This window comes from Brachyhypopomus gauderio, chromosome 4, assembly GCF_052324685.1.
Source record: "Brachyhypopomus gauderio isolate BG-103 chromosome 4, BGAUD_0.2, whole genome shotgun sequence".
Taxonomy (NCBI): Eukaryota; Metazoa; Chordata; class Actinopteri; order Gymnotiformes; family Hypopomidae; genus Brachyhypopomus; species Brachyhypopomus gauderio.
Window position 1 is genome coordinate 9,193,508 of NC_135214.1, and position 25,383 is coordinate 9,218,890.

At 43.5% G+C, this 25,383-nt stretch overlaps 1 protein-coding gene across 2 annotated transcripts; it reads right to left on the reverse strand.

Annotated features, from left to right (window-relative positions):
* Nucleotides 1-1,876: 1,876 nt before the first annotated feature.
* Nucleotides 1,877-24,398, reverse strand: ccdc138 (coiled-coil domain containing 138). 2 transcript variants are annotated; one of them, XM_077002028.1, is made up of 15 exons: nt 24,262-24,398; nt 23,830-23,884; nt 23,603-23,714; nt 23,405-23,481; nt 23,132-23,301; nt 20,575-20,733; nt 18,541-18,660; nt 16,651-16,728; nt 16,357-16,470; nt 15,185-15,337; nt 11,873-11,989; nt 11,393-11,549; nt 9,120-9,296; nt 4,152-4,290; nt 1,878-3,235 (listed from the first exon to the last, which is right to left on the reverse strand). In XM_077002028.1, the coding sequence occupies exons 1-15, from the start codon at nt 24,340-24,342 to the stop codon at nt 3,094-3,096; spliced, it is 1,851 nt and encodes a 616-aa protein (XP_076858143.1). In that variant the 5' UTR covers nt 24,343-24,398; the 3' UTR covers nt 1,878-3,093. The 2 variants fall into 2 exon arrangements, with proteins under 2 accessions (XP_076858144.1, XP_076858143.1); XM_077002029.1 differs by lacking the exon at nt 9,120-9,296 and having other exon boundaries at nt 1,877-3,235.
* Between the last annotated feature and the right edge of the window lie 985 nt (nt 24,399-25,383).

The window sequence follows — 25,383 nt, forward strand, 5'->3', positions numbered from 1 at the left end:
CACCCCCCACCCTCACCACCACCACCACCAAAGGTCACATCAGCTCAAGAAACATCTGTACCGCTAGTTTAAGAGAACTAAAAACAACTGCTAGTCATGTTTGACTTTAGTAAAGCCTATTGAAAACAACCTTATATGAACAAACTAGCCTGCATAAACAAAGCAACTCTTTAATGTTAAATATAGTAGGCCAGCATATTATGCAGTAAGCATGATTAGCTATAATGAATTACTTATAATCATCAGTCAAATTCAGACAAATACAGGAAACTTTATATTTTGTCAGCCAAATATGTACTGCCATTCAATGAGGACACAGGAGAAAAGCATCTTGGGAGCTCTTCACTCCTTGGGAGGCTGCTTTGTGACAGAGGTTTATCCGCCATGAGATCCAGTCTCTGAGCCCATACTGGTGCACAGGAAATTACTGTTTTGCTTTTAACTTCTGTCCAGATCAGTGCCAAGACAGACTGGATATGAAACATGTTCTGTAATGTAGTACCCAGAATCACCCTTAGCCACATTACATATTATTTTAATCCAAAACAATGGTGATGTTTTATCATGAAGTATTTAAAAGCCTACACAAAATTACTTGATTCCTAATATGGATATAACTCACTACATTCATTAGTTTTCCTTATTCTAAAGTTAATTGTTTTTATTGTGATAATCATCATCAAAACATGCCTGCTTCTTTTTACAGATATTTCATAATGTATTGTACTTACAGTGACTCACATTGCAAAGATGTAGGCAGATTTTATAATCACTATAAAAAGTTTAGAATCAAATTATGAAGATCAACAACCTCACTTGTTCTTTTGGTTCAAGAGTATATGCGGAGTCTTTCATGGTCTTCAAATGTCTGATCAAATACCATTAGGGCTGCATCTGTACATAAACGTTGATGTATTTCTGGAATGTTACATTTGATGGGTTCATAACAGAAACAAGGTTGCCTAATTTCTTTCCTGCTAGAAAAAAAATGTTCTGCTGAAATAGTAAATAACATTTTAATGAACGTGCCTGGCCAAAAGTAGAAACAGCAGTTTACAATGCTGTGAAGATTGGCTGAGGCGCTCCAGACATACGTGATTGTAGCTCAGACAATAATGTCTCACTGTGGCCATACACTGGCTGTCTGATGTATTTGCATATTCCTCAAGTGCTGACAGCTTAGTGGAAAATTCTGAGGTGCTTAGAGTCCTTAAACAAGCTTATTAAAACAAATAGTACTGCTTGGATACAAGTCACTCAGACAGACTATGTAAAGCAGCAGAGATGGAATGCCCCACACTTCCGTTTGTGTGTTTGTCTCTGTATATGCACCTAAACTTTGGATAGAAAACCATCAAGATTTAGCTATACACTCTGTTTAGCTTATGGGAGGTGGGTCTCAAAACATTCTGGAGCTTCTCTTGCACATTTCTGCCCTGTAGGGCTTCATTATAGGCATGTGTATTTTATGATGGAAGAGCCAGCAAAATTCAGTGCACTTCCCCAGTTACAGTACCATCCTGCCTTACAGGCATCATTATGGCTAACGGGGTGGAGGGGTTTAAACATGCCCACCAGTCCTTCAGAGCCTTAGGCTGGGCTTCCCAAAGGTGAGCACATGGTCAAACGAGACATGCCTGACACCCGCAGACAGAGGAATAAAAAGGCAGATCAGAACTTGAATGGTCCAATTCATTTTCATAGAACAAGTATTGCTCAAGGCTGCTAAGCTGACAAACCTCACTCGCTCATAATGAAAGGCTAATGAGTTTTGACTCATTCCCTTAATGCTGGAGTGACAGTCACAAGCTTTTCATAGCCATATTTAATTATTTTAAAGTGTTTATTTTAAAAACAGTTCAGAAGTGAAGGTAAACAAAAATATGCTTAAGATTAAAAAAAACCTCAAGACTGCTTAAACAAAATTTTTGTCAAATGCTGCACTGACTTGCATATGTAAGGCAGTCCAAACTGGATGTGCGGACAGGTTTATAGAGACTAAACTCAACCTGGCCAAAAATTTCAATACAATGATGAAAATTACCTATACTTGGTCCAAGGATAAATAACAATTGTAAATGTGAATTTGTGATGTAAATGTTTAAAATGTTTCAAATAGCAGAAATTTATCAAAGCTGCAGAATACATTTTATTTAGTAACTAATAATTTATGTCAGTATAAAAACAGACAAAGGAGCCTTTTTTTCAAACTGATGTACTTAAAAACACTGAATATGCTCAAGGAATCAAGATGTCAGGTTTGCTCAAGATTGAAAAACCAGTTATTTGTAATCGGCATAAAACTAAACAAAACGACTGTGTGATCAGGTAGCAGGGTTAGGATAGCAGATGTCTGTATATGAAATCTCTGAAGAAGTCAAACTGCTGTGATAAATTTGAGATCGACTGTAAACAACTCAAAACCTCACTTTAGCTTTCACAACTAATAAAAAAAGTAGAAAGGCACTATTAATTGCTTCAATTTAAGTGAGTTAGTGCATGTCTACCAATAAGGGAACACTTTACACTCAAGTTTCATTATCCAACAATACTTACAGCTTTAAGTAATATTAACAAAGCCACAAATTTTAGCATTAAAGATTGTAAACAATGCTAACAAAGTAATAAATACCTGTTATTAACATGTTATTACATGTTATTATATCACACATGGTTACATGGTGTCCTTTGCCAGTGATCTAAGTTACTTTGTCAACATTTTATTGTCAATACTGAGATTTATGGCTTGTTAATGTTAAATAGTACAATAAATAATGTAGGTTAAGAGAACCTCATTGCCAAATATACTCTGAAAATAGGGGAAAGTAGGGGTCCCAAGTACTCTCAGCAAGCCTAACCAAACACATGAGGTTTTATCTATTCTTCTAATCAAATTGTGTGTTTCTAAAGTTAGTGCCAGTTTCCTACAATTTGTCAACTCATGAAGCCATGATTACGTAAAATGTAAAAGATTAGTGCATTAAAATCCCAGGTTGTCCAGGTTGTATCAAGTGGAGCTGGGTTTGGGGGACTGAGGGACTAGGGTACTAAGAGACCGAGTCCTGTCCCAGGTTGAAGTGTGTCTCGTCTGAGTCAGGGACGCGTGGGCAGGCCCAGGTTGAGAAGGATGGAGCCGAGGTTGACTGTGAGGAAGGCTTGAGCAGGACCGGTGGTCCTGTGCATCTCCTGCAGGAGCAGATGCAACGAAAACGCTTCAAACAGACGCTTGTTCTTTCTGCAAACAAAAGAGACACCAAACACAGGCCCTCAGTCATGCTGTCATAGGTCACCTCGGAGGAATGAACCTCTCCCCTGCCAGTCCCTCAATCCCACTGGCACACGACTTCCAGCAGGATCTCCCCCCAGTTGAACTAACCGACCCCCTCTCAGTTCCAGAATGGGAGCAGGCCTCCAGATGGACTTCACAAAGTCAACAGAAGTGTGTTTTCCCCATCCTTTTCTCCAGACGTTTCCAAATCTATGCACTCCACCGTGATCTCCCCTAATGAGGGTTAATGATGAGGTTTAGAAGGCAAAGCTAAACTAATGAGGATTTCCTGTCAGCTGATAAGTTTGGCAACGGAAAAGGGTGACGTCTCAAGAGCACAAGGAAGTGTAGGGTTGCTATGATGGGTCCAAAAAAATTCCAAGACCAACAATGATATTGGAGTATTTTAACATTCATCAGAATCTTAAAAAATTTAACTGAGTTCATGTTCATTATTCAAGCTCACATTACTTAGGATTACTTAGGCAACAGATTTTTTAAGCTGTTAAGAGATCTTCGTATTAAATTGAAATAAGTCCGAACATCTTGTTCACACAGCATTTGCTTAATTTTTTTAAACCAACACCATACGTTTCATTCAAGTGGTAACACATGTATGTACCTAAGACAAACCAAAGACTGCTATCATCTCATGAAAATTCCTACATGATACTGACACACTTAGTATGATCTTCTGTGTCCTCAGTGTTAGTGCTAGTTGTTTGTCTGAAGGAGAACTTTTATTAAATAAATAAATTTCCAGCTGTTTACAATAGTGGCAAACAAAGTTTAGGGAAGTAGTTTGTTCTTCTGACAGCAAGAAACCGACAGACCACTTGGTTCTTGGTACTGGACAGTGGTGTAGGTGGGATGTGGAGCAAACCTGATGATGGAGAGCTTCTGGAGCAGGATGATCAGTTTCTCTGCGAGGGCCAGGTCCAGACGAGTGCTGCGGAGCAGTACAGAGGAACTACGGAAAAACTGCTCTGTGCTGCATGTCTGAAGGAAGCTTGGCAGGTATCCTAGCAAATAGAGCAGCAAAGCAACGCCTCAGAACTGCACACTGACGTTCAGCAGCAGAGCTCACTTACCAACTTTCAGTCTCGATGTTCAAACACATTCATATTCAGTACAAGCACTCACACAATCAGTCAGGAGCCCTCAGTATCTCTCACACACTGAAATTCCCAGAACACTACTTCATACACTAATATAGAAAATCAGGACTTGTACAGAATTAACTTAATATAGACAATGAAACCCAAAGGACTACAGGTTCAATTGCAGAGTAGCTGTATTATGGTGGCACTTCATCTGTTTTCTAAATGACTGCAACACTGTTGGGCCTCCATGTAGCAGTCCCTTCACTCTGTGAAGAAGGAAAGAACAGCCACTAGCATGGGGATGTAGCAACATGCTGGACACTTTGAGTAGCATTCATAAAAAGGAAAAGTCACCAAACGCCTGGCTGAGGTTTTTACCCATACAGGGCTCTACACGCCCTGGTTCCAGATTAGGTAACTGGTCCTTAAGATCAGAGTAGTAGACTAGGAAAAGGCAAATGATTAAATATAAGTTCAGATATGTTGCAGCAATAACACAAACAAGTGTGAGCATGTTTTTGCATAAAGACTCTGAGATGCAGCCTAAAAGCAGTCTTAGGCTGGAAACATACTTGCTGTTTGCCCATGCGTTCGCGTAGACAACGTTCGCGTACGTGTCGCGTTAACTATTGGAGGACGTGCAAGACCTACGCGCCAAACCGACGCAGGATACGCGAAGCAGCTATGATGCGTACGCGAACGCGTAGTTAACAGCAAGTATATCTTAGCCTTACGTCACTCATTCTGTAGCATGGCCTCAAATGCCCATTGCAGCAATGGAATAGTAACCGACACACCTGTCTGCTTTCATCATACTCACTAAATGACCTTTAGATTGAGCACATAGAGCCCATGGCACTTGGACCACCTTTAACCTGCACCTATCCCGATTGAACATTAGGGAGCACCATGGCCAAATTCCTGGGTGAAGGGTCAGTCTGGCTCCTTCATCTTTGCACGTCTGACCCCCACACACTCACTCTCTTTAAAAAATAAGTGCACACACACACACACACACACACACACACACACACACACACACACACACACACACACACACACACACACACACATCTGCCCCCCACACACACTCTTTAAAACACACACATGATCTCCCTCATCTTCACAGGTAAGCTGTCTTACATTAGACAAAACGCAGGAAACTTCAAAAGATATCTTTCTCTGGATTCTGACTGTCTAACCTTGTGTGTTGTTATTTAAGCTGATTTAAGGTACCTCTTTTTCATGAGGACACACATGGAGTGTATTAAGACTGCTGCAAACCAGACTATTCGCTATAAACAGGGCTTCCCCTGTACAAGTGCAGGGACCCGTAGGGGATCTTCAGGTGTAACCTATGTCCTGCGGCCCCCACACCTTCACATACTGGCCTGATTACTCCTTCTATAAAGTGAAGTAATTGCTTGCCGCACCTCAGTATGGCCCCACCTCGCCTCATAAACCAGCACCCTGAGAACAGAGAGTTGCAGTTCTGTTCAGTGTCACTAAAATAAAAGAGCAAAGGTGGACATTCTTGGTCCCTGTTCACAAATGAGTGAAATGAATAGTCTTGGGGGTATTTCAAGATTAGCAGTGATTATGGAACAGAGTGCATGAGAGAAACATTTGTATGTGATGCACACAAGAGTCTCGGCACTACCTCCTGCAAATACTGTAAAGAGAGGTGAAGGCCTTCGGTTCTGAGTCTCTGAATGCAGGTGCTGACCTTCTGTGAGGAAGAGTCTCCCAGGCTTAGAGCAAAGCAAAGTCTCCAAACAGAAAGCCAGTCTGCTCTCCTTGATGAGCTGGCAAGCACCTCTGTCCCAGCCCACAACACCCATCAGAAGAGAGCTAAACCTCTCAGATATGCATGTGGTGGGGGTTGCAGAAAATTCATGTGTTTAAATTCATTTCATATTGATTCCTAGTTTAATCGCTGTGAAAATGAAACAGCTCTGAAAACTGCATTCATTTCTTGTAACCCCTGCAGTACAGAAGGGAAGCCAAGAGAGGGCACTGATGGGAGATTTGAAGGAGGAAACTTTACAATACAAACTCAACCTGCAATACAAACTTAAACTGCAAAACAAAACAAATTGCAATACAACATAATACATACTACAGTGAAAATGCAAATATGTTAGGTATAATCTAATAGTCTAGGATTAGTGTAATAATTTAAGAGACTAAGTACTCTTGCAAACAGAAAATATAATGTCCTCTATGTAATATCCTCATTTCCCTAAAAGACATTTGTTGCAAATCCATTTGTTGTGTAATCCATTAGTCAGACATATGAATTAGAAGTCACAGTAGTCCCCACTGAAAATAAATTAGCCCATGACTGAATTAACTGATCTACTCTATTTGCCTCTGGTTTGTAACCTATGCTGCACTGGGTTTTGAAAAATATATGCTCCAGTAACATTTCTAAATCAGGAAAGCCAAAAGAAGCCAGAATTAAGGATGGCAAGAGAGCGTTTTGGTCCAGTACTTATACTGGTACTTACATTTCAGTACCAGGACTATACGGTACCATCAATACGGTGCTGGTTCAAAATATACTGTACTGCAATTAATTGGTTGTATTATGGAATTATTTAAACTGTTCGTTTTTAAAGTGTATGGATAGCAGAGGTACTCTCTTACCCTCAGTACTGCAGTACTACAGTTAACTGATCGAGTTAACGAGGCCTTTGTCAGTTTTGTGTGGTGGAGGAAATTTTAGGAAACAACACTGAAAGCATCTTTCCTTAGTCTCTATATGAGCACTTAACCTTTGATCAGAAGGGAAAAACAGATGTGATGTTGTGGTCTATGTGCCTGCCTATAACAGTGCAATTTCAGTAGTTTTCAGAATTTCAGTAGTTTTCAGGATCTGAAAGAAGCCCTTAATCAGCAACAGTCCCAGTTACACGTGTCTAACTGCCAGTAAGAGAAACCGCAAACCATTCTCATCTAAAACTGATCCTCACACTGATCCCCACATTAGGGCCACCTCATGTATTTCGGAGAAGGTTATTAGTCTCCAGCATGCGCCTCCTTAGGCACGTTAGCGGTGCTGCTGCTGGTTAATGGAGTGGAAAGGAGCCAGGTGTAGGGCCGTGCTAATGGTCTTCACTGCCTAACTAGACCAAAAACACATGGCCTTAATTACTGCCATCACTCCTTCCACACACGCCTTTATGCTCATCAAATATGTAGTCTTGCAGTCTACACAGAAGAAAGCCTTGATTACATTCTTCAAACAAAAGAGGAATCAAAGTGAATTATGTCTTAAGATCAGAATCTTAATGCAATGCACTGTCATCTGTGATGGTGTATTTTATTATTTTGTATCTAAAATCTTACTTAGGCAGACACAAAACAGGAACAACTGCGATATCGTGAAACTATACACTGCACATTTGTGACTTTTTGAGCTGACTGCCATGGTTGCATAACTTTATATGCATATATTTATACACATGTATAGTTATGTACATACATGCATATGAATATGTGTACCAGTGATGTTCAAAAGTCATGTTACAAGGTTTTATGCTGGAGTCCGAGTCAAGTCATGAGCCTTTTGGCTAGAATCCAAGTCAGATCTCAAATCCTTCTGTTATATCTAAGGATTTTAAACTCCCTATATCCAAAGGCTACTATGTACGGTACTCCAGCCGAAGCCATGGCACCCTCGTTTGTTTACATTTGACACTTCTCTCCGATTTCCTGCTGTGATATGTCACAAAAAAAGTGACTTCGTCCCAAATCACCAAAACAAAAGTAAGGAATAATGGAAAAGAAATTATTATTTTTCAATAACTTTCACACACAGCACCTGAATAACAGACTGACTCTTCTTGTTCACAAGATATTTTGGACTAGTCAGAGTCGAGTCGAGAATCATTAGGGACGAGTTTTATGTCAAGTCTGAAAACTTTTTCTAGGCAACTTAAATGCGACTTCGACTTGAGTCACTCACTTATGCCCATCTCTGATGTGTACATAGATATCAATCAGCCACCACATTAAAACCACTGGCAGCCAGGAGAAATAACATATCATTAAAGTGGCACTTGTCAAGGCATGGGCAATATTTATCGAAAGAATGAAAAGGCCGTTCTTTAAAGTTGATTTGTTGGAAGAAGGAAAAATGGCTAAGTCTAAAGATCTAGGTGACTTTGACAAGGGCCAGATTGTGATGGCTGGAAGACTGGATCATAGCATCTTCAAAACAGGATCTTGTGAGGTGATCCCAGTATCCAGTGGTTAACAGATACCACCCTTAGAATGTCAATTAGCGAACCAGCCCAAGGCTCACAGATACATGTGTAGACAGAAAGGGGAACTACTCTATGAAGAACCGCCTATGATAGAAAGGTCTCAAAACACTCAGTAATCACTTGCTTAGTATGGGGCTACATAGACACAGACAGGTCAGAGTGCCCATGCTGACCTCTGTCCACCACCAAAGCACCTACTATGGGTAACTGAACATCATAACTTGACTATGGAGCAATGTAAAAAGGTGGCCTGGTTTATGAATCACTTTGTCATTTGTCAATGACAGCTAGGTGCACATTCGTCATCTCCCTTGGATGGGATGAAAGTACAGCAGTAGTGTACACACATGCCCTGTTTCTCTGGAAACCCTGCTGAGCTTTACTACCTCTATACATATGCATATACATGTGCTTCTTGTTCATTAGCCTGTGCGGTCTATCTCTGTTCTGTTTTACTATCTTTCTCTGTAGACTCACGTGACTCTGCACTCATCTGTAGCAGGATGTCCAGGGCCTGAGCCAGGAGACCGGGTTTTCCTGCCCTTAACAGAGCCAAAATGGCTGTCAGGGCCTGGTACTCCAAGAAGAGTGCTTTCCCCTCTTCCGTTCCCACGTCGTCATGCAGTACAGCAATAGCTTGAGCCAAGATGCCCACTGAAGGTCAGAAAATGAGGCAAAGAGAAAATGACTCAAGGGGCTAGCTGGTTCTGATGATCTACATTTCTGGAGTGTTAATCAACACATTTTTACACATTTTCAAACAACAGACAAGTAGATTTCCTGATAACAGTAAATTAATATATTTACAAATGCATTCTTGTGCATCCTGGTCTGCCTCTCTGACATTCTGATCACTAGTTTCTACAAGATTTTACGGTGGTTCATTACTAAACTTTGCAAACTCACTTGTTTGGTACAAAAGCATACCTGAGACAAAGTTCACCACTTGAACAGCAAACAAACATTTTAGTGGCTGGTAAAAACACCAGTGTTCTAGTACAGGGCCGCATGACCCATTTGATTAGGGCTCACTGAGCATGAGAGTTTAGCACTGCTGTTCTCTGCTGGACACACATAAACCAGCCACAATAGAACAGGCCAAAGAGTAATGGCCATTATAAAAAACTGCAGCAAAAAGCACTGGGTGTTAGCTGAAAAAATAGAGCTTTAGAGAACCTTTAAGACTGATGCATCCCAGATGGAGCCCTAAATTTCCATACACTGAGAGAGCACTGTTAGCATTGTAGTGCCGTCCCACATAAGCCAGACACCAAGACATACATAAACCAGTAGAAGAAAATCCTTCCAACCTTCTTTCAACCTAGAACAGGACAAAACACTTCTTCAGAAATAGACATAATTCCTGATCAACTGTGATTCTTTAATAGTGTTTTCAAAGCTGTCTGGAACAGATCCTCTTTTGTCTAAACAACACGCTTCCCTCCATCATCCTCAGGACACTTTCATGTTTGGAACCCAGGTGGGAGAGTAGCTGGGGCAGGGGTGGGAGAGTAGCTGGGGCAGGGGTGGGAGAGTTGCTAGGGGCAGGGGTGGGAGAGTGGCTGGGGCAGGGGTGGGAGAGTAGCTGGGGCAGGGGTGGGAGAGTTGCTAGGGGCAGGGGTGGGAGAGTGGCTGGGGCAGGGGTGGGAGAGTGGCTGGGGCAGGGGTGGGAGAGTGGCTGGGGCAGGGGTGGGAGAGTGGCTGGGGCAGGGGTGGGAGAGTGGTTGGGGCAGGGGTGGGAGAGTGGCTGGGGCAGGGGTGGGAAGGTTGCTGGGGCAGGGGTGGGAAGGTTGCTGGGGCAGGGGTGGGAGAGTGGCTGGGGCAGGGGTGGGAGAGTTGCTAGGGGCAGGGGTGGGAGAGTAGCTGGGGCAGGGGTGGGAGAGTTGCTAGGGGCAGGGGTGGGAGAGTAGCTGGGGCAGGGGTGGGAGAGTTGCTAGGGGCAGGGGTGGGAGAGTGGCTGGGGCAGGGGTGGGAGAGTGGCTGGGGCAGGGGTGGGAGAGTGGCTGGGGCAGGGGTGGGAGAGTGGCTGGGGCAGGGGTGGGAGAGTGGTTGGGGCAGGGGTGGGAGAGTGGCTGGGGCAGGGGTGGGAAGGTTGCTGGGGCAGGGGTGGGAAGGTTGCTGGGGCAGGGGTGGGAGAGTGGCTGGGGCAGGGGTGGGAGAGTGGCTGGGGCAGGGGTGGGAGAGTTTCTGGGGCAGGGGTGGGAGAGTGGCTGGGGCAGGGGTGGGAAGGTTGCTGGGGCAGGGGTGGGAGAGTGGCTGGGGTAGGGGTGGGAGAGTTGCTAGGGGCAGGGGTGGGAGAGTGGCTGGGGCAGGGGTGGGAGAGTGGCTGAGGCAGGGGTGGGAGAGTGGCTGGGGCAGGGGTGGGAGAGTAGCTGGGGCAGGAGCGGCAAGCATGTATTCCTCCCCTCAACATAAAACACTGCATACATTGAATCCAGCTAGCGCTCTGGAGGCCTCCTCCAAGGCCCGGTCCACTGAAACACCATGGACCCGAGTGACTCTGCTCACATGATCATCCCCACATATACACTTCAGGACACTGTGCTCCTTCCTCTCTAAAACCACAACATTGCCATCTGCTGTGGGCAGCATGGAATCACGCTAAAGTTGCACCTGAATAGGTCTGAAGGGGTAATGAGGTCTAACCATCTGACGTGTGGTAGAGCCGCTACTCATCCTGTTTACATCCGTTTGATTAAACCTTTCCTCTGATGCCGGAGAGCAGTAGACCAGAAGCACCAGAGCCTCACCCTGGCTGACGGTTTTCAGGATGATGAGGGTGGACAGGAAGCGTGTGTGAAGGCAGGAGCTCTTGAACAGTGGGTGGGGCCTGCTCCTGTGCCCTTCCCCTGGCCCACGGGACACCTCCTCCCCCAATCTCCGCAACGTGGAGGTCAATGGAGGGTGCTGCACAGCGAGACAAACATGCAGAGATACATAAACATATAAGAAGTAGCTCCAGCTAAATCAAGAAGAGCAAATGTTTGTGCCTGTGTAAATACCTGTATGGTATATTGTGTGATGGTGCTGTGTTCCATGGTAAATACCACTGAATTTTACCACAGGTATTTTACCTCTTTATGTACACAGCACATTGATCATAAGATGATGTATTTGATGCATTGTTAAGAAAATTACAATTCATATAATGTTTTATTCATATTAAGGAAATGTCCAACAATGTTTATTTGTTTGTGGTTTGTATTTTCCAGAGAGTGTGTGGTGAATACCTGTGTGCTGTGCTCCAGCTGTGTGAGGGAGTAGTAGGTGAAGCGCAGCAGTGGGAACTGCAGAGAGGACTCAGTCTTGGCAACCTGCTGGAGCTGCTCCACCAGCAGAGGGAGGACCTGCCAGGACACAGGGTGACCCAGCAGAACAGTACACAGGGAGAGGACACAGGGTGACCCAGCAGAACAGTACACAGGGAGAGGACACAGGGTGACCCAGCAGAACAGTACACAGGGAGAGGACACAGAGAGTGACCCAGCAGAACAGTACACAGGGAGAGGACACAGAGAGTGACCCAGCAGAACAGTACACAGGGAGAGGACACATAGTGACCCAGCAGAACAGTACACAGGGAGAGGACACAGGGTGACCCAGCAGAACAGTACACAGGGAGAGGACACAGAGAGTGACCCAGCAGAACAGTACACAGGGAGAGGACACATAGTGACCCAGCAGAACAGTACACAGGGAGAGGACACATAGTGACCCAGCAGAACAGTACACAGGGAGAGGACACAGAGAGTGACCCAGCAGAACAGTACACAGGGAGAGGACACATAGTGACCCAGCAGAACAGTACACAGGGAGAGGACACAGGGTGACCCAGCAGAACAGTACACAGGGAGAGGACACAGGGTGACCCAGCAGAACAGTACACAGGGAGAGGACACAGAGAGTGACCCAGCAGAACAGTACACAGGGAGAGGACACATAGTGACCCAGCAGAACAGTACACAGGGAGAGGACACAGAGAGTGACCCAGCAGAACAGTACACAGGGAGAGGACACAGGGTGACCCAGCAGAACAGTACACAGGGAGAGGACACAGGGTGACCCAGCAGAACAGTACACAGGGAGAGGACACAGAGAGTGACCCAGCAGAACAGTACACAGGGAGAGGACACAGGGTGACCCAGCAGAACAGTACACAGGGAGAGGACACAGGGTGACCCAGCAGAACAGTACACAGGGAGAGGACACAGGGTGACCCAGCAGAACAATACACAGGGAGAGGACACAGGGTGACCCAGCAGAACAGTACACAGGGAGAGGACACAGAGAGTGACCCAGCAGAACAGTACACAGGGAGAGGACACAGGGTGACCCAGCAGAACAGTACACAGGGAGAGGACACAGGGTGACCCAGCAGAACAGTACACAGGGAGAGGACACAGAGAGTGACCCAGCAGAACAGTACACAGGGAGAGGACACAGGGTGACCCAGCAGAACAGTACACAGGGAGAGGACACAGGGTGACCCAGCAGAACAGTACACAGGGAGAGGACACAGGGTGACCCAGCAGAACAGTACACAGGGAGAGGACACAGAGAGTGACCCAGCAGAACAGTACACAGGGAGAGGACACAGGGTGACCCAGCAGAACAGTACACAGGGAGAGGACACAGGGTGACCCAGCAGAACAGTACACAGGGAGAGGACACAGGGTGACCCAGCAGAACAGTACACAGGGAGAGGACACAGGGTGACCCAGCAGAACAGTACACAGGGAGAGGACACAGAGAGTGACCCAGCAGAACAGTACACAGGGAGAGGACACAGAGAGTGACCCAGCAGAACAGTACACAGGGAGAGGACACATGGTGACCCAGAAGAACAGTACACAGGGAGAGGACACAGGGTGACCCAGCAGAACAGTACACAGGGAGAGGACACAGGGTGACCCAGCAGAACAGTACACAGGGAGAGGACACAGGGTGACCCAGCAGAACAGTACACAGGGAGAGGACACAGGGTGACCCAGCAGAACAGTACACAGGGAGAGGACACAGGGTGACCCAGCAGAACAGTACACAGGGAGAGGACACAGGGTGACCCAGCAGAACAGTACACAGGGAGAGGACACAGAGAGTGACCCAGCAGAACAGTACACAGGGAGAGGACACAGGGTGACCCAGCAGAACAGTACACAGGGAGAGGACACAGGGTGACCCAGCAGAACAGTACACAGGGAGAGGACACAGGGTGACCCAGCAGAACAGTACACAGGGAGAGGACACAGGGTGACCCAGCAGAACAATACACAGGGAGAGGACACAGGGTGACCCAGCAGAACAGTACACAGGGAGAGGACACAGAGAGTGACCCAGCAGAACAGTACACAGGGAGAGGACACAGGGTGACCCAGCAGAACAGTACACAGGGAGAGGACACAGGGTGACCCAGCAGAACAGTACACAGGGAGAGGACACAGAGAGTGACCCAGCAGAACAGTACACAGGGAGAGGACACAGGGTGACCCAGCAGAACAGTACACAGGGAGAGGACACAGGGTGACCCAGCAGAACAGTACACAGGGAGAGGACACAGGGTGACCCAGCAGAACAGTACACAGGGAGAGGACACAGAGAGTGACCCAGCAGAACAGTACACAGGGAGAGGACACAGGGTGACCCAGCAGAACAGTACACAGGGAGAGGACACATAGTGACCCAGCAGAACAGTACACAGGGAGAGGACACATGGTGACCCAGCAGCACAGTACACAGGGAGAGGACACAGGGTGACCCAGCAGAACAGTACACAGGGAGAGGACACAGGGTGACCCAGCAGAACAGTACACAGGGAGAGGACACAGGGTGACCCAGCAGAACAGTACACAGGGAGAGGACACAGGGTGACCCAGCAGAACAGTACACAGGGAGAGGACACAGAGAGTGACCCAGCAGAACAGTACACAGGGAGAGGACACAGAGAGTGACCCAGCAGAACAGTACACAGGGAGAGGACATATGGTGACCCAGCAGAACAGTACACAGGGAGAGGACACAGGGTGACCCAGCAGAACAGTACACAGGGAGAGGACACAGGGTGACCCAGCAGAACAGTACACAGGGAGAGGACACAGGGTGACCCAGCAGAACAGTACACAGGGAGAGGACACAGGGTGACCCAGCAGAACAGTACATGGGGAGAGGACACAGGGTGACCCAGCAGAACAGTACACAGAGCCAGGACACAGACAGTGACCCAGAACAGTACACAGAGCCAGGACACAGGGTGACCCAGTAGAGCAGTTTACAGGGACAGGACACAGACAGAAACTGACTGTTGAAAACTGACCAGAAACTGACCACCTTTTCTTGAACATGTGGTTAGTTCAAGAAAAGGTGAACATACATGCAAAAACACCATGCTTGTGCTAACTCTTAAAACAATAAAACAAAAGTTTTATTTCATTTGAGGCATGGATATGTGTGTGTGTGTGTGTGTGTGTGTGTGTGTGTGTGTGTGTGTGTGTGTGTGTGTGTGTGTGTGTGTGGCTCTACAAGCAAAGTGGTAAATTCAGACAGACCTTGCAGCATCGTTCCTGCAGGGAAGGATTTGGGTCTTTGTTCTGCTCCAACTCGACCTCATCTTTCCCTTCTTCAGACCTAGCAAGTTGGCCATCCACAACCCAGTCAAGTAGAGCAGCCAGCAGCTTGACTGTGGAGATGCTCGAGAGGGCCTACCATAGAAGGAGAAAACCAGCGTTTACTTTTGGCATTGTTAACTCTCGGCATTGGTAACGTGTGTTAGCTGTTTGGCTATGAGCTCTTTGGCTCTTTGGTACACTGGCAAAGGAAAACAATCCTGATTCAATTATTTAATTAAAGGAAATAAAGGGAAAAGAGATGCTGATTGCGGTTATTGTCATATACACCTCTAGAGAGAAAGCTTCAGTAGACCTCGGTGAAGAAGGCCTCAGGCCAAGGGTAGGGCAGATTATTTTGAACCATTCTGGTAATAGGAATAAAGATACAGAAAAATATCCTTGGCACTACTGGGCAGAATAAAAATCTTCCAATGGGATATAATGGTGTCAAATATAATTTGCATGATAGTGAAAAATGAAAATCGAAGGCGGAGATTTCCAAGACTGGAATATAAAACAGTAGAAGTGATTATATATCTCACTCCTTTTTGAAACAGCAGTAAAGAAGCCAGCTATTCTTTTCAATCCTAAGTTTGCATATAAATTTTCTGGAAATATTAATGTGACTGGTAGAGAGTGCGAAATAAAAAGGAATCGATCACTCCAAGTCTCAGGGAAAAATGAGGATTTAATGAATAACGTGCACAAACCAAAAACCCGTGACACGACCCAAATTAAGGATATAATATCCAGCAGTCAACTGGAACTAAGACAAGACATATATAGACGGACAAACGACCGTCAGGTGGGGGCTTGCTAATAGGCCCCGCCCACCCGAGGGACGAACACAACGCAACATCAACAGGACACCTGCCGCTGTGGATGGGGGCGACGGCAGGGGGAGACCCCCAGTACCGTGACAATTAATAGCGTTGGCACTGGCAAAGTTAGTGATTTACCACCTCACTAACTTTGTGTAGGTTTTACACTGTTATTATACCATCCTATGGATCCCCTTGGTCACAGCAATCAGTTACTGTTGGAGCATACTTGCTTCTAAAACAGTGGTTTAGTCTTGAAGTTAACTAATTTAATTTGACAGTTTAATTTACCTTGCTAGCTTTGTTGGAAGGAAGAGGTCTGTCCTGTTTATGAGGGTTAGGGTCACATGACTTGGGAGCGATGTTTTCCCGTCTTTTGTGTACAACACTATACTCATATTTTCTCTGCCAGGAAAAAACAAGAGACATTGTGCAGGATTAGACATGGCCATCTATGCCAAACCAATCTCTGCCCTGCATGTTCTTACTGTCTTGTGGACAGAGTTGAGAGTTTACATGTCAGTTACAGAGGAAACCCTCAAAAGTAGTAACAGTGCAATTGGACAGCACATTAGAATCTTTTACCTGTAGGTTGTCCAGACGAGCCTGCACCTTTCGAGACTGGATCTCCAGCCTCTGGTTCTGCTCAGTGACATCATTCAGCTGCATACAAAAGATGAAAGCCAAGGCATTATGGTATTAAATCAAACTTTTCTAAACTCACAGAAAAAAGACTGAACTTTAATATACAGTAGAACCCAGGAACTTAACCGCCTCAGTATTCAACATCTTCGGAGTTCGACGCAAACATTTCAAGAAAATTTTGTCTCAGAGCTAGAACAAAACTTAAGAATCCAACCCAACTCATGTGATTTTTGTAAACAAAATACAGTTTGTGCTTCGGTCACATGCTGCTAGTTGGTGTTGTTGTTCAATGGGTTTTAAACCATTTTGAGGTTGTGCTCCAAGCTTTTGCTGTATTTTTGTTGTTTTTTGTGGTTTTGTACTGTTTTAGACAAAAAAACATTGGTCCCAAAAAGATATAGATAAAAATAATTTTATAGATAAAATAAATCAGTCAAAATCTAATTTATTTCAGCTTTTATTCAGTATATCCGATTTCAAGGTTTACATACTCCTAATTGACTGTCTCTATAAACAGTCTGGAAGAGTTCAAAAATTTATCTAATGACTCTAATGTTTTCAAAGCCATCTTAATTAGAAGTTCAACAGGAGTTCACCTGTCGCGGTATTATAAAGGGCCAACCTCTACAGCCCGTGTCTTTTCCCATTCACCTAACACAGACATTGTATAATTAAGGAAACAGACAAAAATTAACTCCTGCAGCCACCATTAAGAGTCATATATAGCAGTGGACTATAGTATATACTATAGTATAGTATATACACACCTACTATAGTAGGTGTGATGTGCTGGAAAAGACAGTTGTGTACTTCAGGAAACAGATTATTCCAGAAGGAGGATTATCAGAACAGAAACACCAACTCAAGATACCAGACAGAATTTGCAAAGTTGGTTGCCAACTGGGTCTTCCACCAAGGATTCCTCTATTCCTCTATCTGTATCTATAGAAGATTTGTGGACTGAAGTGTGTCTGAACAAAAAGACCCACAAGCCTGTGTTAAACCAAACAAACTGAACGTATCTCTTACTTTGAGACTTCGTTTTTATCTAAATAAAACATAAAATACTCAAAATTACAATAAAGGAAATGAATGTGTGGTAATATGAAATGTGTAAAATAATTGTTACGACTCTGTCTAATTGCATGCCTTGGAGTTGTTTTGTTGCAGGTTAACAAGGAGTGTTCTTGGATTGGCTACCCCTAGGGGGGGACCATCTATAAAGAGGATCCAAGATGGACCAAGAAGAAGAGAGAGGCGGGGATTTGTTTCGGACTTGTTGGTGGTTCTGGCTTTCCGAAGTGGACCTGATTGTTATCCCTGATTGTTATCTCTTGTGTGCTCTACTGTGGGTGAGATCCAAGATATAGGTTGTACTGGTTGATTATTTTTATGTTAGTGGAAAATTGTGGTGGAGTCTTTGTATTGAATGTTCATTTGTTAGAGGTTTGCTTTGTTTGGTTGTTTGTTTTTATTGTCTCTTCTGTTTTTTTATATACACATATTTCATTACTAAGCTGCTTTTTCTTGAGTTAATTGTCTTGTAGTATCTGTCTATTTTCCGTTGTATTATGCACGGATGTAACCCATTAAAAAAGCGCAAAGACAATGACTTAACGCTGGTTATTGGGTTTAAGTATATCTAAGCACACAAGAATGTACTCGGGAAGCCAGAAATACCCCCAACGCCGTTAGTTTTATATTATGTTGCGGTCTGTCCTAGACCAGCTCGTAACAATAATGAATTCATGATCAGACAATATAACAGTAACAAGGATAATGGGGATGAACTAAATGTTTTTACTGGCTTTCATCATGAAAAATTCATACCTGTTTTTTCATGGTATCATTTAGTTCCTTGATGGAAGCAAAGCTGGACTTGATTCTTTTATATTCATTTGTCTTCTCTTTCAGAGCACTCCTCAGGGTCTCTATTTCTTGCTGGTATTGCTGTTGAAAAAGCAAACATTTAAGCTAAACACAATAATGTTTTAACATGTAGGGTTTCTTGATCTACGTTCATTCCTGTGAGGTATATTGGGATTCACATAATGACTATGGTTACTTTTACTTTAGTGGTGAGGGCTCATGGGAGTATGCAATACCAGTCTACAGGAGTACCTTAGCCTGAATTGTGGGAGGTGATACAGGATTATGGTTTTCATGCATTACTGCTTAAGGTGGTTTAGCCTCTATATGAATACAGTAAGAGCTTTGTGCATTTTGTTGCATGTCAGGCTCCGTCAGCAGAGCATCTCTTCTTTCTTTTTGATTGTGGTTTTAATAGACAGGATATCAAAGACATGAATATGGAGTGGTGTCCAGTACACAGGACTGTTATTTACATATAATTGTGTCCTCGAAGTAGCAGTAGCATTCTGCGGTGGAACTTCAACACACTTGCACACCAAATACAAGAAGCCATGGACATGGGGCAGTCATGGTCTGGTGGTTAGGGAACCCCTCTTGTGACAGGAGGGGGTTCAATTCCCAGGCCTGAGGCCATGACTGAAATGCTCTTGAGCAAAGCACTTACCCCCAACTGCTAGGGCTACACACTGCTCTGGGCACATGTGTACCACAACCCCCCCTACTAATCACTAGTGTGTATGTGTTCTAACTGCATAGATGGGAGGACAAATTTCAACTGGGGTGAAAATCACAATTGACAAAATGTGTCAACTTAATTAGGTCAACTTAACAAAGTCAACTCTCAGAATCTGAATGTGTTGACATAAAAACTCATCCCTACCTGACTGATGGTTGATGTCAATTCACAAGCTCCACCCATCCCCCTACCATGCTCAATGTTGAGTGGACAAATCGCCTCCCAACATGTGGTGGTGGAAAGTACTAGTAGATTACTCAGCCCCCACAGTTGTAATAAACTTGCCTCATGTTGCCCTTATGAGATCCCTGCTGCACTGGCATGTCAGCCTTTAGTCGATGCCGTCAAGGTTTCTGACTTGGCCCGTCCACCGAGCCCTTCAATTGCAAATACTTCAAACTATTTGTTTCCAGTGCCCACAGTGCTGCCGTCATGGCCCAACTGCCCAATGGTATAGCCTTCCTCCTACAGTCCTGCCTGTTGTGTCTTACTCCCCCAGCCATAGGGGACTCACGCAAGTGTAGTCCCCTAGCCACTTCACACCCCTCCTGCGGCACCTCCTGTGCCCTGTGACTCAGTCCTTTGCCCCCTGTGGCCCATTCCGCTACCAGAATAGAGTGCCTGCGTATTTGGGGACTTCATTTGTATTGATTGGACTTGCTTGTTCTTGTTCTTTGTCATTCTGCTTTAATATTGCTGCTTGGAACACTGTATTGACGCCTACACCCCATGTTATGTTTGTGCTCGCTAACACCGATGCAAAGTGAGGGCATAATCTGTGCATGTGAGGGAGTTTAAAAGCAACATAATTGTTTAAAATATTTGGTGAATATTTTAGTTAAAGCTGCTAATAAATGAAGAACTTTAAGTGTGATAAGACCACATAAAACAAAAATTGCATTTTACAGGTGATTTGATGGTATGCCTAAGCTTTTGTAAACGAATCATGGGTAACATGGGTAACATGGGTGTCTCATGGTTACATTTCAAGAGAAAGAGACTTTGATCAGTTAGTGGGAGACTGTAAACAACAATTGGGGTGACATATGGTGGTGACTGATGGTGAAATACCATTAAATTAAAACTGCAAAGAAACAATAATTTGCTTATTATTCATATACAATAAGCAATTTTAATATAATTTACCAAGTGCTTCCTCCAGCAACTTATTAAATCTTATTAAATAGAAAATCTCTAGTAGATTACCCACCCTAGGCAATGTTTTGGCACTGTGTGTGATGAGAGTAGAATTAGACCTGCTGCAGTGTGTGGACACGGCCGATCACTTCTCCCTCAACTCCACGCAGTCTGCAGATGGTGCTGTGGTGCTGAAGGAGGCGTGCCTCTCTCTGCTGGAGCTGCTGCTCCCACTGGCGCAGTGCTGCTGCCTGGGCCTGCTGACTTAGCCTCTCTGCCTGGACACAAAACAACGTGCATATGCAATCAATAACGCAGAGAATCCACACACACAAAATAAGTAAATTTTCACACTCACTGTTGTAAGGTTTAGAACAGTAAATATATACAAATATTTTAAATATTATACTGTGCAGTAATACCAGTTATTTTTAAAGAAACTCAATTTAAGGGTAACATTTTAAAAATATTTAAGGGTAAAATATTTTTTATATATATATATATATATATATATATATATATATATATATATATATATATATATATATATATATATTTATTCTTCCTTATTTTTCTTATTCACAACTTCATCCAGTGAGACCACCATTATTATATATGACTCCTAAGAAGCCCAGGTTAAATGGAAAATTACAAGGATAATAATGAGACTGACATTGTCTAGGTAGGAACTTTAACTAAATTCCCTAATGTAATTTCAGAAAAATAAGGCTTGTGTTCAATCCAATAAACATTTTATTTTCAGTCAATTTTTGTGGGATTTAATGCAAAAGCATTTTTTTGCTTTCAGGAATTTGGATTCTGCACATAATATTGGCAAAATTCTGGTATCCTGGCACAGATACCTCTAATCCATAAGGGTACAAATTGGTCATGTTTTTATCTTACTTGAAGAACAGCTTATTTCCTCTCTCTCCCTGACAACAACGATCAGACAGGTCAGTTACAACCCAAACTAATAATTTAGTGCTCACTAAAATGTAGCCTATGCATCTATGTGTGTTGTGTTGGCACCGTCACACTAAAATAGCAATCATAAAATAGCGAGGAGTTCTCCTCCGTGACCACCCAGTTCTCCCCAGGAGCACAGGGAATAGAGGGATTCATAGAGGGGGTGGTGGTGGTGGTGGAAAAAAAAAAAAAAGGAATAGAGGGATTCACATTTGCTAGGTGGGTTCACATTTGAGGAGGCAGACTCTGGCCAGTACGATGGGGCAGACTGGAATTGGTACAACCTCTCCCTCTCCTCACTCACTTCTGAGGAGGAGCCTTTCCCAGAGAATGCCTCCAACTGTTTGTTGGAGAACCCGCACAACGACTCCATGGAGGATGCACCCTGATGGTAGGGCAGATCACCACTCCGGGGAAGGTTTCTCCCTCAGTCTCAAGAGAACCCTAATCCTAACCCCAACCGTAGCCCCAGAGGGGGCTCCCATGAGCTCTCTTCCAAGCCCTTCTTCCCAGAGGAGGAAGTGGAGATGGAGTTCTCCAGTGCCTCAGAGAAGGAGGAGGCTGTCTCAGAGATGGAAATGGAGGAGGATGGGGCTGCTACGCCTCTCCCCGAGACCAAAGCCCGCACCCGCAAGGCCCGTGCATGCCCTGCCAAGGTGCACTCCTCTAAACACCAGTTCTCCCAACAGAAAGGCATTCTGTCAAGGATTCAAGGATCCACCAGGAGGGTGAAAAGTAGAAGCCCCGGCATGATTGGGGCCCATACAGAACAGCCACCAAGGCCCCACACTCTGTGGCAAAGGCACACTATTTGGCAGCGCTTGCGCGCAGTGTTTGCTCCCCAGCCATGAGGCATCTATAGACACTGCTCCAGTGGCAGATAAGCCCCCCCTGGCTAACCCCAAAGCCAGGGGGAGCTCCTTAAGAGAAATCCCGGTGCCCAAGGGACCTCCACCTGCACCTGCAACATCAGGACTACCACCCTTTCTAAATGTAGGGCTTCCGTTCCGGGGGTGTGTCATGGTACAGCTCCTTACTCCTCCCTCCGATACATTTGTGTATATCACAATGCTCCTGCATGTGTCTTAGTTTGTGTGTTTATCTGGTTTTTTTTCACATTACCCGAGAAAAACTCCTGTCTTATCATTACGTGCTGCACTTGTGTCTTGTTATTATTATTATTGTAGTCTGCGTTCTTTGTTAGTTTTTGTTTTGACTTCATTTCACTGCTGTGTTCATTGTGCACAATAAATGTTGTGTTCAAAGAAAGACACCCTCTGATCAGTATCCATCTGCTGCCTCACCCCACACGTTACAAAGAGTATCTCAATAAGCTTTTATACACTGACTCATCACTGCCTATTACTGGAGCTTAATGTTTGCTGAATATATTTTACTAAATGTATTTTACTAATGTTTAATAAGCATTTGTCATAAATGTGTAATATCATAATTCCCTATACCAAATGCTTCTCAAAAACAGACATTCTTATGGGATGTTTGGGGATAACACTCACACCTGTTCAGTTTGCCTTTTTGCTGTTGTGGTCCAATCAGGTACAGGGAATTAAGATTTTAAAATCTTAATACAGATGTTACATTCTTGTGAATACCCATTTATTAAGTTCAATGAATTATTCATTTAAATATCCTATAGTTCCCACTTAAGATTGAAAGGAGATTCAAATAATTAAAAAGTTTGCCCACCTGAAGCTTCTCATAAATCTCCAGCATCTCCTGGTACACCTGTCCCACCGCTGCTGGGCTCCCAGTCAAGCACTCCATTTGATCCCTCAGCCCCTGTCTTCTGCTAAGCCACTCAGGTTCAGTCTCACAGGAGTTGGATGTGCACACAAGATTTGAAGGCAGTGTAATATCTAGGCAAGATTGATGCTTGTGTAACTGTTGAATGATCAGTAATTAACAGAAAAAAATATTTGTCATGTCGCGAGGCATTGTAAATGAAGTCAGAAATTTTACCTGTCTCCGAACATTGGACACAAGTTTCTTCAAAGGAGTCTGTTTGATCCCTGAGCTCTTCTTCACTGCCTGAAATGCTATGAACACAATGAATTTGGTTTGGAAAAAATATATATATATATATTACATAATTGTAACATATAATTCATTCGAAATTATTAGTAAACTATGAATTTGTTTTGCAGGCATTTTATTAACCTCTTAGGGTGATTTGAGACAGCCTGAAAAAGTTCTTTGAGAGCCTTGCTGTAGCGCTTCATTTCTCGATACCTGGGCGACTTCTTGTCTTCCTTCTTTCTGGTGTTTGTGTCTTAGAATATAGTTCAAAACCTTAAAATACTTGTAGTGTAGATTAATTTAGTTCAGTGTAGATTAATTTAGTTCATATGGTAACGTCATCTGAAGTGTCAGTTTAGAATACCTACCATGTGTTTCAGTCTTTTCGACATCATCTCCGGTTTGTAGTACGATATCAGAAACCTGTGATCAAAGTAGTTCTGGATTAAAGCAGTCATAGCTAGCTAATCAAAATAAAATCAATATTGTTTCAAAGAGCAAATACTAGTATTTATCATAGCCATATGCTAAGGTAACTAACTAAGTAAGTTAGCTAGCTAGGTTGTGTTTAACTAAGTTACATTTACGATCACCTAGCTAACCTAACATTTTTAAGTTTGGAAATGCAATAAACGGTGGAAACGATGTAAATCAACGAGTTAGCGAGCTAACATAGTTCACAACATATGTTAGATAACGTTAACTATATCACATAGCTAATTTAGATAGCTAAGCCAACACTGTCTCTAACTAATCCAGATCGGCTACTAAATTGTTTCAATAATTTCACTAGTAAATACCCTATTTCTTCTCTCTAAATACTTCTTCTTCAATATTTCGACTTTTAGGTCTATATCGAGGTCAGATGACTCGCTGATCATCTTCGGATTTCAAACTCGCCGCCACTGACCAGCAACACGTAAACAAACCAGCTAGATACTCTTCCGGTATAGTTATGCATTTCACAATTTCACAATAAAGGTCTAACTACAAAATTCTCCCTAGTTGTAGAGCAGTCTTTGAACGCATTATACCACTGTACAGCATTTTTTTAATGCTCAATGCCATTCGGTTTAACACCATGACCATAAAACCTTTTGTGATTCTTTTCCTATCAGTCCTATTGCTGCTTGCTTACCTGATGACCTAATTTTTTGATGGGGCCATACATTTGACAGATGTCAGTACAACAGTTCAATAAAACACCCATTCTTGTCTCCAGCAGTTTTCAAAGCAAGGTTACACCCATGTATTCAAGCACCTAAGTTGCTCTATGAAATGGCTATTTTTAAGTATGCCTGAAGTTTAATAAAGGAATAAAGCAATATGTACATTGTGTAAGGTAATACTCTTCATTTCTGCATCAGGAACAAAAAAATGGGCAAAATTACATTTATAAATAAAGGAAATTAGGAAATAAATAAAAAAAAGAAATAAAATTTAAAAATGACACCCTATTCTGTGTTTGGACTCGTAATTACATTTCTGCCATTGTCCTAATGAGCATATTTTGCCAACATAAAGTCATTCAAAATATTTTCTATTGTCAGGTGTGATTTAAAAGACATTCATAATATGTACTTTTAATATGGTAAAAAATATATTTCATTGTTGAATAGGTCCTATCACTCCATGACCAAGCATCAAACAGATGGCGAGAGTGTAGAGGAGCAGGACTATAATCACAAGCACACTGCAAAGTGAGAACTATATAATCACGTTCATCTGAACCCAAACCCAGTCGCTTTGGCTTCTATCTACTTTTCACTTAGGTACTGCGGTATGTAATGAGGACTGGCTGGATTTCATGCACCTGTTCTCGGCATATGGTTCATTAACTTGTTCACAACCTCGACTCAACCAAAATCCAACACTGTGTGTACTTTGTAGTTTAGAGTGTCAGACGTGCTACATAGGTCGTT

Coding starts and splice junctions, on each gene's coding strand:
- ccdc138 (XM_077002028.1), bottom strand. CDS start 24,342: ATGATCAGCGAGTCATCTGACCTCGATATAGACCTAAAAGTCGAAATA. Junction 23,302..23,404: donor TGTCCAATGTTCGGAGACAG/GTAAAATTTCTG, acceptor AATCTTGCCTAG/ATATTACACTGCCTTCAAAT. Junction 18,661..20,574: donor GTGTCCACACACTGCAGCAG/GTCTAATTCTAC, acceptor CTTTTTCAACAG/CAATACCAGCAAGAAATAGA.